Raw genomic sequence first — 15,808 nt, 5'->3', positions numbered from 1 at the left:
ATTTAGCAAATTCTCATCTGAGAAAAAGTATCTGGGATTCGAATCCCATGAGCACTCTCTCAGTATCAGACAATATCTCCCTATGAGATTGCCGAGACTGAACCTGCCTCGAGGTCGAAGAACCATTTCCTCGAGAGCAGCATCGAGAAGTCGACTCCTGTCTCAACACCGGTGAAGCTTCCTCCACCCACATCAGGGGGGGGGGGGCCGGCTTGGGTGGCAGTCAACACTGGGGCCGCAAGAAGCGATGGCGGCCGCACCGCAGGCTGAGCGCCAGGCAGAGCCGCAATGGGAGGTAGGGTAGGCGCAAGCACCTCTGACACCGATGCACACGGCCATCCAGCAGCTTTGGGGGCAAGGCCCAGATGTGCTCATCAAGGGCTGACACTGGGAAAAGCTGGGGTGCCAGTTGAGGTGCAGGTTGCAGAACCACTGGGGTCAATGCAAGAGCAGGACCTCAGCTGCTTGGAGACAGGAACATCGGCACCTCCTGTATGGAGGTGTGATCCTCCCGGCGCCAATGCTTCTTGGGTGCCAAATCCCTCGACGCCCGGAGCTCCCAGAAGCACCATGCGTTGAAGGTGACCGATGACGATGTTTCTTGGTCTTCGCCACAAAGGCTCCTCGGTGCTGATGAGGACGACATTGAATTCTCACGTCGCCTTGGGGACGGTCCAATGGGGCCTGCACTGCAAGAGGACTTGAGACAGGTGGAAACCCACTCGACACCTCACTACTCCCAGTGTCTAAGGGTCTCGAAGCAGCCATGCTTACCGACGCTCCCAATGCTGCTGCGATGCTCGATGTCAATGCACCAGACTTTGCTCCAAATATTCTCTCATTGAGCCTGTCGGGAAACCTGGGTCCTCTTCTTCATGCGAAGACAGAGAACACAGTTAGCAGGGCTATGGTTGGGACCACGACACTACAGACACCAAGAATGGGTGTCCTTTCCCGAGGTAGTACGATTGCACTGGGTACAGCGCTTGAAGCCACTGCGAGTCTTCGTGGACATAAATGAAGTCAGGACCTAGAAACAGCCAGATGACGCGAAAAATATAAGTAAACTTAAAACTGGGTAAAAAGAATTTAAGAAACTAAAGGAAGGTTAAAAAAGAGAGGTCCTATAAGAGGAGCCACAAAGAAAACGAGAAAAAATACAGCCAGAAGGCACAAGAAAAGCTCCGAGACCAGACAAATGAGGAGATGGCAAAAAAAAACAGCACCTTTTCCTCATGTGGAAAAAAGAAAACCGAGACCACATTCGTGCGTCGGATGGGAAGGCATACGCAGTGAAGCACGGCTTGCACTCCACAAAGCTCTCTTTTTAGCTTTGGCAAAATGCCAGACCAGGCAACGCAGATCAGTGTCACCCACTTGTGAGAATACAGGAGCCTGCTTGTCCTTGGAGAAAACGTTTTATGATTTTTATTATTATATATATTGTGTCGTCACTGCCACACAACTTAGTAAACGGGGGGGGGGGGGGGGGGGGGGTTATATATATATATATATATATATAATTTTATGCTATTTATATGGTATTCCTAACGTTATCATTATTATTATTGTTTATTGTGTTTAAAATGTTTACTTATGTTATTTTTCAGTATTGCGAGCCCCTGACGCAGCATATAAGGTCAAAACCCAGCTGTGTCAGGCGTAGATTTTATTGACTATCTTTTCCCAATAAATTCTACTACTGGCTTCCATAGAGGCTTGATCTCAGGCATGTCCTCATCACAGTTAACTGACTTGGAAAGACATCACTAGTTTGGTAGCCCTAGCATCTCGGCTGAACACATCACTTTCATGGCACACCCAAGACTCAACTATGAATAGCATTTATAAAATATGGAGCTCTAGTATGCAATGCTTGTGCGAAAGGGTCAGCCAGTCTCTTATGTCTGTGGGTCTCTTACTATTAATTTATTTTTGTCTCTCCCTTTTTTTTTTTTTTACAGAAGGAATAACTTGCCATGTTTCAGATGTTGACATTACTGTGTCCATGCCGGCCAGAAGACTGTGCTGGGAGGAGACGCTTTGAACGGGAGACTCAAAAAAGGAATTCAGTGCCCTCTGAAAAAATAAAAATCACACTAGAGGTCATTCAAATATTGATTGGGTTTACAAAACAAGAGAAGTATTTAAAAAAAAAAAAAAAGTAAGGCCTGGTAGTTAGAGTACTGGACAGATAAGAGAACTGAGCTAAAAATCTGCTTCTGAACCATATTTATACTCAGTGGATTTTTTTAAATCTGAGCTTAAAGGTGATTTACAAGCAGGTACACAAACTATTTCCCTGTCCAAATGAGCTTACAAAACCTGAGGTAATGAAGGATGAAGTGACTTCAAACAGAAAGAAGCATCAGTGTGAAAAGATTTGAATCCTGACTTCCCTGTTTCTCAGCCATCACTTCATGATCAGTAAAATAAAAATAGTTGCAAATAATTAAAGATCAGTATTTCCATTTAAAGATCCTTCTTGACAAATGATAGATTTGCCGAGTATAGTGATCACTATTGCTTGATAAAAATAGAAACATGGCACTTATGCCCAGCTAATTTAAAAGCTTTGTTTATTAAAATTTATAGCCCGCTGTATCCAATGATCACAGCGAGTTACAACCAAAAGGTAGTTTCACAAACTTGACAAACAAAACAATAATGTTAATATTTTTTGTTCATATTTGTATATACCATGGCCTTGATAGCTTATGAAGACAAAAAGCTATGAAAGTATGCAGAAGTGACCTTCTTGTACAGATGAGAAAGTCACCATAAAATTATCAAACAAATTAGTTACTAGATTAGAAGATAAAGGGCCCTGCACTAGCGGCAGGGGCTGTTTCTGCCATGTGATGAGGCCCTTTTTACTGCAGCGGGTAAAATGGCCAGGAAAAAACACAAAAAGAAAAAAAACATAGCCATGCGGTAAGATTGCTTTTAACGCGTGGCCATGCCAGGAGGGGTGCACTTACCACCACCCATTGAGGGCTAATGTGCTAACCCAGCAGTAACCGGATAGTGCGCAGTGCTGCTTGCTTACCATCTGGTTAGCACCGTGCTAAAAAATAATGGTCTAATTTCCCTAGCGCAAGAAATGGCATTTTCCGGGGCTGGAATTACCACTGGCGCCAGCATTGGGCTGGCGGTAACTCCAAAACAGCATGCAGTAAACCCATGTTAGGCTTACAACCGCTTTGAAAAAGGGCCCCAAAGGCATGTAAAGGTTCAAGATACTACAACCGACTCAAAGAACATTAAAGTTAAGCTGCTGATGACAGATGTCATTACAGCAGCAGTAGATTGCAATGGCAACTCCTACAAAATCAAGTATTTTATTACTACAGATAACTAATCTATATATTATACCTAATACCCATAAACATAACTTAATAGACTCAATTTTCCAGGATGCACAGCGAGCAAACATAAGCAACTACATACATTCTCATATGCTATGAGTGTGGCTGTTGTGTATCTCAGTGGGGGATGCAATCTTAAGGTTAAAATTAGCACATAAAATGTTGATAGTTAGCAACATTGTTACAGCGGAGAAGACGAAGCAAGATCATTTATCTTTTATTAAGACTTCGTATACTGCCTGTAAATGGTAATGCATATTGTGATAAAGTCACATCCAGGATAGTTGGGTTAAGCCAGTGTCAGTTTGAAATACAAGTCCCAGAAGGCATTGCAGGCAAGGAGCCAGGGGGTGAGATGAGGAACCCGGACTGGACTCCTAGCTGCAATAGGGGAAGACATGGGTGTAAGCTGGCAGGATGTGTAGATTGGCTGCCACTAGGGGGAAAGAGTTAGGAAACCCTGTGTGCAGGAGCTCATCATTAATCTAATGCTTAACTCAGTTGGTATGGGTGTGGTGGAAGCTAATGGAAGGAGAATGATTGGCTGTGGTAGCAGAAGCCAGGGATTGATTAGGCAGGTGGGAAGGAGTCCCAGCAGGAGAGAAGCAGTTGCAGACTGAAAACTCTTGGGTAAGAGAGGTCCCTAAAGTATTGAATTTACCAGTGAAGCTGATGCAGGGGCAGACTCAAGAAAAATGTCAGGAAGTATTTTTTCACGGAGAGAGTGGTGGATGCTTGGAATGCTCTCCCGCGGGAGGTGGTGGAGAGGAAAACGGTAACGGAATTCAAACATGCGTGGGATAAACATAAAGGAATCCTGTTCCGAGGGAATGGATCCTCAGAAGCTTAGCTGAGATTAGGTGGCAGAGCCGGTGGTTGGGAGGCGAGGATATTGCTGGGCAGACTTATACGGTCTGTCCCAGAGCTGGTGGTTGGGAGGCAGGGATAGTGCTGGGCAGACTTATACGGTCTGTGCCCTGAAAATGACAGCTACAAATCAAGGTAAGGTATACACAAAAAGTAGCACATATGAGTTTATCTTGTTGGGCAGACTGGATGGACCATGCAGATCTTTTTCTGCCGTCATCTACTATGTTACTATGTTACTGAAGCAGGCTGAAATCCCTTGGGTGTGAGGAAGTTCTATTAGATTGTAAGCTCTTTGAGCAGGGACTGTCTCTCTTTGTTAAATTGTACAGCGCTGCGTAACCCTAGTAGCGCTCTAGAAATGTTAAGTAGTAGTAGTAGTAGGAAGTCCCAAAAGTATTTGCAAGCTGAAAATCCTTAGGTAAGGGAGGTCCCTAAAGTATTGAATTTACCAGTGAAGCTGAGGCAGGGTGAAATCCCTTGGGTATGAGGAGTCCCTAAAGTAGTGAACTCTCCTGAAAGTAAAGAGAGTAGAAGGTAGAAATTGCTGCTTTGTGATTTAACTGTGATGATGAATTGAAAGAACTGCTTTTATTTGGAATTGAACTACTGTTTATTGTGCACTGGATAAAGAGCCCAGACTGGAGCAGACTGTGAGCCTGTATTGAATCCTGATATGTGCTGATAGCCTACTGCTTAAAGGGGACTATTTGACACACACTTTCAGGTGGCTTATGTGTGCTTAAGATTGAAGGTGAATGTTGCTGTTGGAACTGTGTATCAGGTCTACTAGAAACCTGCATGGAATAAAGTCTTTAAGATTGAAGTTGCGGGTGGACATTTATTTCTTGACTGTACCAGGAGCCTGTGGCTGGAGGAGATTGTTCTATCCTTGGCTGCACCTAGAGGTACCTGCTTACAATATCTAGGTAGTGTACAATCTAAAACACAGGCAAAGAATAAGAGGAACTCCATAAAATTAGATAGAAAAAGAGGACAACATACCTTCTAAGTCATTCTTCCAATCATAGACACGTTATACGTGGAGGGGCATTTTCAATCAGGGACGCCCATCTCTAAGGGCTCCCATCTCCGAGGACGGCGCTGTATTTTCGAAACGAGATGGGCGTCCATCTTTCGTTTCGAGAATACTGTTGGGGGCACCCAAATCTCAACATTTAGGTCAACATTAAAGATGGTCAACCTAAATGCTGAGATCGCCAGATTTAAAGATGGGCGCCTTCGGTTTTCGCCGATAATGGAAACTGATGGCGCCCATCTCAAAAATGAACAAATCCAAGGCATTTGGTCATGGGAGGGGCCAGGATTTGTAGTGCACTGGTCCCCCTCACATGCCAGGGCACCAACTGGGCACCCTAGGGGGCACTACAGTGGACTCCGCAAATTGGTCCCAGGTGCATAGCTCCCTTAGCTTGGGTGCTGAGGCCCCCCCCCAAAATCCACTCCCCACAACTATACACCAACACCATAGCCCTAAGGGGTGAAGGGGGCACCTACATGTGGGTACAGTGGGTTTCGGGTGGGTTTTGAAGGGCTCCCAATTTCCACCACAAGTGTAACAGGTGGGGGGGGGGGGGGATGGGCCTGGGTCCACCTGCCTGAAATCCACTGCACCCACTAAAACTGCTCCAGGGACCTGTATACTGCTGTGATGGACCTGAGTATGACATTTGAGGCTGGCAAAAAAAAAATTTTTAAGTTGGTTTTTTTTAAGGGTGGGAGGGGGTTAGTGACCACTGGGAGAGTCAGGGGAGGTGATCTTCGATTCCCTTCGGTGGTCATCTGGTCAGTTCAGGACTTGGACCTGGTCAGTTTGGGACTTGGACCTGAAAAAAAAGGGACCAAATAAAGTGGACCAAATTCTCATCAGGGATGCCCTTCTCTTTTCCATTATCGGCCGAGGGCGCCCATCTCTTAAGCACGCCCTGGCACACCCCTGTCCCGCCTTCGCTACCCTTCCGACACGCCCCCGGGAACTTTGTTCGTCTCCGCGATGGACTGCAGTTGGGGGCGCCCAAAATCGGCTTTTGATTATACCAATTTGGGCGCCCGCGGGAGAAGGACGTCCATCTCCCGATTTGTGTCGAAAGATGGGTGCCCTTCTCTTTCGAAAATAAACTGGCTAGTGTTTGTCTATCCATTTACAAGGTTAGGGATGCATTTATGGATGATTCAACTTGGGAGAATTGTTGCTACTACTAATAATTTCTATAGGACTACTAGACGTACGCAGCTTTGTGCACATTATATGCAGGTACTTTCTCTGTCACTAGAGGGCTCACAATCTAAGTTTACTAGCCGTTAAGCCCATACCAACGGGCTAGTCTTTTGTTTTCCTATGCCCCCCCCCCCACCCCGTTTACCAACCCTGCTCTCTCCCCTGCCCTCCCCCCAGCGTCTGTTTCCCTCAGTTCCACCCCCTCCTTCCCTCCCTGCTCCCTCCTCCTCTGATTTCCACGCCCATGTCCAAGCCCTCCTCCCTATTGGGCTGTACTGCTGGTGGAGGCAGGGCTTGGACTTCTACACTCTCAGCGTTCCGACTCTACTGCGCATTTCCAGGTGAGTCGGTCACTTGCCGTTTATATGTTTGATGTACCTGGAGCAATAAAGGGTTAAGTAACTTGCCCAAAGTCACAAGGAGCTGAAGTGGGAGCTGAACCCAGGTCACCAGGATCAAAGCCCACTGCACTAACCATTAGACTACTCCTCCATCATCCACTGAAAGCTAATGGGCAGAAATAAGTTTTTAAAAGAATCTCAAATTTCAGGACATATCACTACGAATATATGGTGGGAGATCATTCCACAGCTTCAGTGAGAGAAAGAAAAAGCTGAGTGTCTAGTGGATTCATAATGCACCGATTTAAGACCTAGTAGTACCAAATGGTTTGAGTCTAGGGAGCATAAATAACAGGACAGTGTATAAAGAATTACCAAAGAAGACAAATACTGGGTTCAATTCCCACTGCAGCTCCTTGTGACCCAGGTACAAAAAACACCTAAGATTGTGAGCCTACTAGGGACAGTCAAAAATACCTGCATATTATGTGTATAGTGCGGTGTATACCTAGTAGCGCTATAGAAATGATCAGTAGCAGGATATGGATTTAATCATGAATTAAACTACGACTATGTTGCAGACAAAATACAAAATCACTTTTCCAAGATTGTATCATATATAACTGCCTTTGTGTTGCTTGCACGGTGGGGAATTGCTAACTGCCCATTTGTGATATCAGTGTTTAATAAAGAAAGGGTGTAACTTGTATAATACCCCATGGGAATGGGCATTACTAGACTTTTCCAGAGCCCTTGAGGGAGGGAGGTCCCTGCTAGAGGGCTGGAGTGGTAGGATGTCTCTGGGTTGGAGAAGGCTAAGCCCATAGGGAGTGGTTTTGAAATAGAATGCAGGGGGAAAGGGAGTTGCCCTTGTAGTGAATGACCAAGAGGGAGGAGTTGTGCCCATGAGGTCATCTTTGGTTGCCTGATGGTCCCCTGCCAAGAGACCAGGAGGAGGAAAGGGGGAATCCTGAGCAAGGAGTGTGACCCTTGGCTCTAAAGGAGGATTGTAGCTCCTGAAAGTGGCAAATCTATCACACCCTGGGGGAATTTTTCTTCAAACCAGAGTACTCACATATACATATTCATTATTTCCTGAAAGTGGCAACCAGGATACTGTCAAGCTCATTTTCAAAAGAGAAGGACGCCCATCTTTCGACACAAATCGGCAGATAGGCGTCCTCACAGGGTCGCCAAATCGGTATAATTGAAAGCCGATTTGGGGCGTCCCCAACTGCTTTCCATTGCAGGGATGACCAAAGTTCACGGGAGCGTGTCGGAGGCGTAGCGAAGACGTACCTAACACATGGACGTCTTCGACCCATAATGGAAAAAAAGGGTGTCCCTGACGAGCACTTGGATAACTTTACCTGGTCCTGTTTTTTTTACAACCAAGTCACAAAAAGGTGCCCGAACTGACCAGATGACCACCGGAGAGAATCAGGGATGACCTCCCCTTACTCCCCCCCCAGTGGTCACTAACCCCCTCCCACCCTCAAAAAAAAATCTTTAAAAATATTTTTTGCCAGCCTCAAATGTCATACTCAGGTCCATCACAGCAGTATGCAGGTCCCTGTTGCAGTTTTAGTGGGTGCAGTGCACTTCAGGCAGGCGGACCCAGGCCCATCCCCCCTACCTGTTACACTTGTGGTGGTAAATGTGAGCCCTCCAAAACCCACTGTACCCACATCTAGGTGCCCCTTCACCTGTAAGTGCTATGGTAGTGGTGTACAGTTGGGGGTACTGGGTTTGGGGGGGGGGGGATTTGGGGGGTTCAGCACACAAGATAAGGGAGCTATGTACCTGGCAGCAATTTATGAAGTCCACTGCAGTGCCCCGTATGGTGCCTGGTTGGTGTCCTGGCATGTGAGGGGGACCAGTGCACTAAGAATGCTGACTCTTCCCAAACCCAAAGGGCTTGCATTTGGTCGTTTCTGAGATGGGCATCCTTGGTTTCCATTATCGCCGAAAACCAGAAAGGACCGAGTATAGAGACAACCATCTCTAAGGATGACCTAAATTTCAGGATTTGGGTGTCCCTGACTATTATTGAAACGAAAGATGGACGTCCATCTTGTTTCGATAATACGGGTTTCCCTGCCCCTCCATCGGGACGTTTTGGGAGGACGTCCTCAGCAAAACTTGAACGTCTCTTTCGATTATGCCCCTCTGTGTGTGCTACGGGTGGGCCCAGGAGCAGGGGATTGGAGCTAGGGAGAGCTCAGTCCCAGGACCAGGGAAGATCCAGAGGGTGGGTCACTGCTGGAAGAGGGTCAGACCTGAGAAGGGTCTGCGCCCGCAGAGATTGAATTTATGCTGCAAGAAGGAGAAACAGCCGAGAATGGAACTGCCCTACAGGAGAGGCATGGACAGGTGAACTGTATATATGTACATATTTGGTACCCATGAGGTATCCCTGTAAATATACCTAAGAGAAGACTTGGAATAGGAGTTCTTCTGAGGAACACCAGAAGGACTGAATCTAAGTTGGAGATTATATGCTATTTGGTCTGCTTAATAAAGGTTTGAAGAACTGCCTGTGGCTGAGTTGAAAGAAACAAATTGATTGAATTTGAATAAGCTGCAACTATAGTGTATCTTTGAGCATGAGGATACAAGTGCCTCCCAAACCCCCGGATTGTTATTCTGGACCACAGCCCCACTCCCAACCTCGACTGCAGGAGAACTGGAATGGAGTGGCCCTGAATGTGAAACTGAACTCTGCGAGTTACCGCACAGGTGAGACCTGCCTACAGCATGGATGCAGCTCTAACCACCTTGATGGGCAGACTGGATGGACTGCACAGGTCTTTATCTGTCACCATTTACTACGTTATAAAAAGAACAGCTTGGAGAAATGTACAGTTTCAAAATAAGGTGCATTTTCTAGAGGCATTTAAAAACTCCAGTTGCCCTACTCTTACACATTTATCAGCTTTAGCTAACATTTGGCAAAAGCACTGGAAGCTCAGTAAGAGGCTCGCCTTTCAAATCTTTACCAATGTCTATGGAAAAGGCCTCACCATGCCTAAGGACCACCATGGTAACATGAACTTTGCATTTATAAAAAAAACATGCTGGAATATATTGCCCTAGATGGGCAAGTCACTTTCTTTCCACATATCTCAGGTGCCCAGTAGAGCCATATTTGTCTATACCAGACCTCATAACCCATCTCAGCCAAAAGAGGTTGACAAGCATCCTTAAGAGTACTCTTTCTCTCTGGGGCTTCCTTAAGACCAGATTTAAAATTCAGGCAATTATGCTGCCAACAATTTAAACTTGTACAATTTCTGGAAGGGGTAAAAACTACAGAAACAGTATGTGTAATCCCCTGTTAGGCTGGGGATTACTAGGAGAGTGAGTTCCCTAGAGAGTCACTGGGGACTGGGAGGAAGCCCAGTCCAAGGAGAGAAGTTTTGAAATTAAATGCAGTGTGTGTAGGAGGAGGGGGGAGGAGATTGGAAGGAGGAGGAATGTTTACCCTTTATAGGGGTATTTTGATGCCTACAGTTTTAAGCTACCTGCACTGTCCTCTGCCACTGACCTGGAGGGAAAGGGGAATCCCGAAAAGCAGAGCGATCCTTTGGTTCTAAGAGGCTAGTTGCAGCTCCCATAAAGTGGCAACCAGGAGTGGAGTGTGCTACAGGTGGGTAAAGGAAGGTCCAGCTCAGAAGCAGGGGACAAGAGCTAGGGAAAGTTTGTCCCAGGACCAGGGTGGATACAGTGAGGTCACTACTGGAGGAGGATCAGATTAAGGGGGTATGAGCCCGATTCAGAGAAGTTATACTATGAGGAGGAATGCAGACCTTGGAAATAAAATCTTTCTACAGGATAGGCATGGACAGGAGTCTTATGAATATGTATATAGCCCCTAAAAGAAAGTTCCCCTGTAAATATACCGGTATAATTATATACTGACTAAATTTTCTTATTAACCTATCTTTATTCACACTACAAAAAGTTTTGAAAAATACATATAAAACCTATACATTAAAAAAACTGAGTGCGCTCTTACATTATCTAAACTGAATGCGCTCTTACATTATCTAAACTCATAAGACAGCTTCTAATACAACTTAAAAATACATCATACATACAATGCACATTATAAATTATCTTCAACAGTTCCAATGATGTTTCTTGTCATTGTGACAGAACAGTGGATTTTTAAGCCTGAGATAATTGTTTTGATATTTTCCTGAAATGTATTTCTCTAGTTTGGCCAACAGGTGGTGCATGTTTATGCTTAAAGCTGTCAGAGAACTGATCTATCCTTCTTTACAGGGTATTTTACTAAAGCTTAGATCAAGTTATTTGCAGCAGGGCCCAAAGAAATAAAATGGGTCCTGCTGCAGGTAACTCAAGCTAAGCTTCAGTAAAAGAACCCTTTAGTTAACACGGAGAAAGGGGCAGTGCCTGCAGTGATGTAGTCAGCTATTTCAAATGTTGCTGTTCTGAGCTCTGATTGACCTAGAGTTTGAAGTTACTCAGGAGTTACTGGCTTTTGCTCCAGATTCAGCACGGGAGAAAAGAGAGGAAGAGAGAGATCTCTTTGCTGAAGCCCTGTAAAAATAGTTATATTTGATAACTGGTGAGAAGCTATTTGTCCTGATCTCCCCAGGAACTATTACAATAGTATACAAATGTTTAGTTAGTGTTATAATTGATTCATATTTCAGTTACTTGTTATTGTTTTGCTGATTACACTTTTTCTGTTTCACTGTTCAAGTTCTGTGACAATAAATACTATTAGTTTGTTGACTCTGCTTGTCTGGACTGATTAAGAATCCTGGTGGTTTGTGTGTTGGTTCTGTGGGTGCTTTCTGGGAACTGTGGGACCACTGAGCATGTGGCCTCCAGTAACCTAGACATCACTGGGAAACCTTTGAGAGCAGGAGACTCACCTAGAGGCAGTTGGGACCCAGTCAGTGGGAGGAGGGTGCAAGTGTAGATCACAAGCAGCAGGTACAGGCGGGCCCGAGCTGTGCTAGGGATAAATCCTCTAACTGGCCACAGGGTAACCCCAGTCAGGTGGCTAGGCATTTCATGACAGTGATATAAAAAAAATTTATATCATCATTAAGTCCTTCAATTCTTCATAAAACTGTCAACTCTGATCAATAGAAGCAATGTTCAGATTAGCCATGTAGTCAAAAAGAAATCCATGAATCATTACCAACCACTGTATATTTCACTGCTGAGTAAATAAACTCGGTCACCATGGCTAATGCTGTTGTTAATATTGAAGATCTGCTCTGATCACTTGCCACTGCAAGCAATGGTGATCACTGAACACCAGTTAGTCCAAACTACTTGCTCACTCCAAGCAAATGTTCCTTTAAAAACTATTTCAATTCCATGCACAGAATCAACCCAACGGGTCTAACGCTTAACTTTGTCTCGGTCTCAACACTGGCTGTGTTTCAATATCTTCCTCAGGAGAACTTTAAATAAAAATATTCATCATAATCTGTGTTGTATTATATACTATTATACACCAAAACAGAATTTAGAAAATACCTTATAATACTTCATGGAAGGCTTCAACAAATCAGTGAACACCTCATACCGCTCATGCTGGGTGTTACTACTGAGATACCCACACATGTGCAGTTTTTATACAGCACTGACGATTCTACCATTTAAATCCCCATATCTTACTAACAGTGTATCTGCCTAAGTATGGGGGGGGGAGACTTGACTAGAAGTCTGTTGCAACTTGAACAACGATGGATACATCGTTTGCACTCAGTTGAACCATTGGGCTTGAATGTGAGAGTCGAGTGGTCAGTCATTTTTTAGTATGTACACATGAGGTCACCCACTCACACATTCTTAATTATGCCATCATGGTTCACCAATTTTCCCATTAATTTTTTCAGTTTGTTTTTTTACATTTTTTGTCAACCTCGGGTGCAACCCACCGCATGCATTGTGTAGACCACTAAAGTGTTTGTTTCCGCCCATGTGTTGGTGTCTCTTTATAGATGGCTGCCATGTTGATTGTCTCAGCGGCCTTTGTGCACAGCCGTAGATATTTTGGTACGTGCTGTTTGGCTCCTTTTTCTGTTGTGTGGGTTTTTCTTTGGGAAGGCCACCTCTCATATGTCAATTTTGTCTTTTTCTTTTGCAGCAGTATTATAGAAGCAAGGCAGCATCGAGTCCCCTGAGGAAGCCACATGGTGAAACGGGTCCCCATAGGGACGTTTCGCAACTGCATTCAAGTGGGAAAATTAGGTTCTTACCTTGGTAATTTTCTTTCATTTAGTCACAGCAGATGAATCCATTAACTGATGGGTTGTATCCGCCTACCAGCAGGTGGAGATAGAGAACACTGAAAAACCACAGTGATCCTTGGACGGCTAGCCCCTTCTGCCTTCAGTATTTGAAATTTCCAAAGCAGAGTGAATCCTCAAGGTAGAACAACATAAACTTTCCTCACAGCGAACAAACGCCCCAGAACCGGAGCAGGGACAAAGGAGGGACGAACTCAACCTCCTGTAATAGAACAGCATGTAGAAATTCTGAGTACTGGTTTTCAACTCCTCCCGATGAGATACAATATCTGCATGAGAAAACTGAACAAAAAACAGAATCAGATAGGGAGGGATCATGGATTCATCTGCTGTGACTAGAGGAAAGAAAATTACCAAGGTAAGAACCTAATTTTCCCTTCCTTGTCATCAGCAGCAGATGAATCAATTAACTGATGGGATGTACAAAAGCACTCCCTACGTAGGGTGGGAACAGGCCACGCTGCGCGCAAGCACCTGCGCTCCAAATTGCGCGTCTTGCTTCACTGCAACATCCAGCCTGTAATGCCGTACAAACGAGAGCTGCGAAGCCCAAGTAGCCGCACGACAGATCTCTTTAAGAGAAAGAACACCCGTTTCAGCCCAAGAGGAAGAAATCGCTCTTCTGGAATGCGCCCTAAACGCTTCAGGTGGAGACTGTGAGCGGACAGCAGATGGAGCTCGGCCCAGAGGAAAATCTGAGCGGTCTCCGCGGTCAGGGTCCTGCACTGAGTGCCGCCCTGACGATTGATGTATGCCACCACTGTCCTGTTGTCTGACAGAACTTGGACAGCAAGCTCCTTCAGAGTCTCGTGAAATGCCAGAAGCGCCTGGAATATCACCCTCAGTTCCAAGCTATTGATGGACCACCCCGCTTCCACAGGTGTCCACTGACCCTGAGCATAGTTTACTACTACTACTATTACTTAACATTTCTAGAGGGCTACTAGGGTTACACAGCGCTGTACAGTTTCCCTGGCAATGAGCTCCCCAGCCCGACAGGCTGGCATCCATTATCACCAGGCACCAAGAAGGAAGCGCCAGCGGCATTCCCTGTCACAGCGTCCTGTCAGAGAGCCACCAATCCATACTGTGCCGGGCCACAGAGAGCCACGTTAGTCTGCGTTGATATTCCTTGGAAATCGGAGACCATTGTTGGAGCAGGGCAATCTCCAGTGGCCTCATATTTATTTATTTTTATTTTTGTTACATTTGTACCCCGCACTTTCCCACTCATGTGCGCTCTCGCCCATGGAACCACCTTCAAGGTGGCCGTCATCGACCCCAGTAGCTGGACAACGTCCCAAGCTCGCGGGCGAGGCATCCACAGGAGCAGACGGACCTGATTCTGAAGCTTGCACCACCTGTGGTTGGGGAAAAAAAACAAACCCCGAGGCCGTGTCGAACCGGACCCTCAAATACTCGAGAGACTGAGAGGTGGTCAGGTGACTTTTGGGTATATTGACCACCCAGCCTAGAGTCTGCAGGACTGTAACCACTCTGGCTGTGACAAGATGACTTTCGTCTGCCAAATCCGCTCTGATGAGCCAGTCGTCGAGATAAGGGTGAACTCTGATACCCCCTCGCCTGAGATAGGCAGCTATCACCACCATTACCTTGGAAAAGGTATGGGGAGCTGTGGCTAGGCCGAAAGGCAAGGCCCAAAACTGGAAATTTTGTCCCAACACCGCAAACTGGAGAAACCACTGATGCGGGGGCCAAATAGGAATGTGCAAATACGCTTCTTTTAGGTCCAGACACGTGAGAAACTCTCCTGGCTGTACCACCGCAATGACGGAGTGCAGGGTTTCCATGCGAAAATAATGCACTCTTAGGGCCTCGTTGACTCTTTGTAAGTCTAGGATCGGTCTGAAAGACCCGCCTTTTCAAGGCACCACAAAATAAATGGAGTAACGACTGCAGCCGCGTTCGGCGGGAGGCACCGGGATCACCGCTCCGAGGTGCAGCAAGACTTGCAAGGTCTCCTCTACTGCCGCCTGTTTGATGGCAATGCTGCATCGGGACTCCAAAAACACGTCTCTCACCGGGGCACCGAATTCCAATCGGTAACCTTCACAGATCAGGTCCAGGACCCACTGATCCGAAGTACTCTTGGTCCACTCCTTGAGAAAGAGGGAAAGTCGTCCTCCTACTGCAGGAATCGAGGAGTGGACCAGCATCCCATCATTGTGGAGGACGCCCCTGAACTCCTGGCCGTGACCCGGCCACTGCGGAGCGTTTGTCCGCGTGAAAGGAGTTCCTCTTCTGAAAACGGGCATGTAGAGAAAACTCAGCAGAGCACCCCGGGCGATACCTGCGAGCTTCACAGAAGCGCGGTCTGGAAGAGGAGGGAAACACAGGACCCTTGGAAGAAGGCCTCGGCCTATGCTCAGGTAACCGCTGGGGCTTACAGTCTCCTAGGTCTTTAACAATCTTCTTCAATTCCTCTCCAAATAACAAGAGGCCCCGAAAGGGTAACCTCACCAGCCTTTGCTTAGAGGCCATGTCAGCCACCCAATGCCATAGCCAAAGAAGGGGGTGGGCAGAAACCTAGCTTTGGCTTTAGATGCAGAAAAAGCCTCGACAGAGGAGAATGGCCATATTTATTTGAAACCCTTCACTGGTTTGGTTTTAGTCCTTTATTCATTAACAAGATCGGAGTCCTATACTTAAATCCTTCAGCTATGATTTACGACC

The 15,808-nt window shown here is 46.0% G+C and overlaps 1 protein-coding gene across 1 annotated transcript in view; it reads right to left on the bottom strand.

Moving 5' to 3' along the window:
* Window positions 1-15,808, bottom strand: part of TDP2 (tyrosyl-DNA phosphodiesterase 2) — an 87,495-nt gene that overhangs the window by 55,124 nt on the left and 16,563 nt on the right. The window contains exon 3 of the mRNA XM_030186419.1: window positions 1,979-2,079. Coding sequence (XP_030042279.1) covers window positions 1,979-2,079 — 101 coding nt within the window. The remainder of the gene's footprint in view (window positions 1-1,978; window positions 2,080-15,808) is intronic.

The sequence above is a fragment of the Microcaecilia unicolor genome, chromosome 1, assembly GCF_901765095.1.
Source record: "Microcaecilia unicolor chromosome 1, aMicUni1.1, whole genome shotgun sequence".
Taxonomy (NCBI): domain Eukaryota; kingdom Metazoa; phylum Chordata; class Amphibia; order Gymnophiona; family Siphonopidae; genus Microcaecilia; species Microcaecilia unicolor.
The sequence above is the reverse complement of the archived record's forward strand: the minus strand, read 5'-3'. Positions and strand labels throughout refer to the sequence as shown.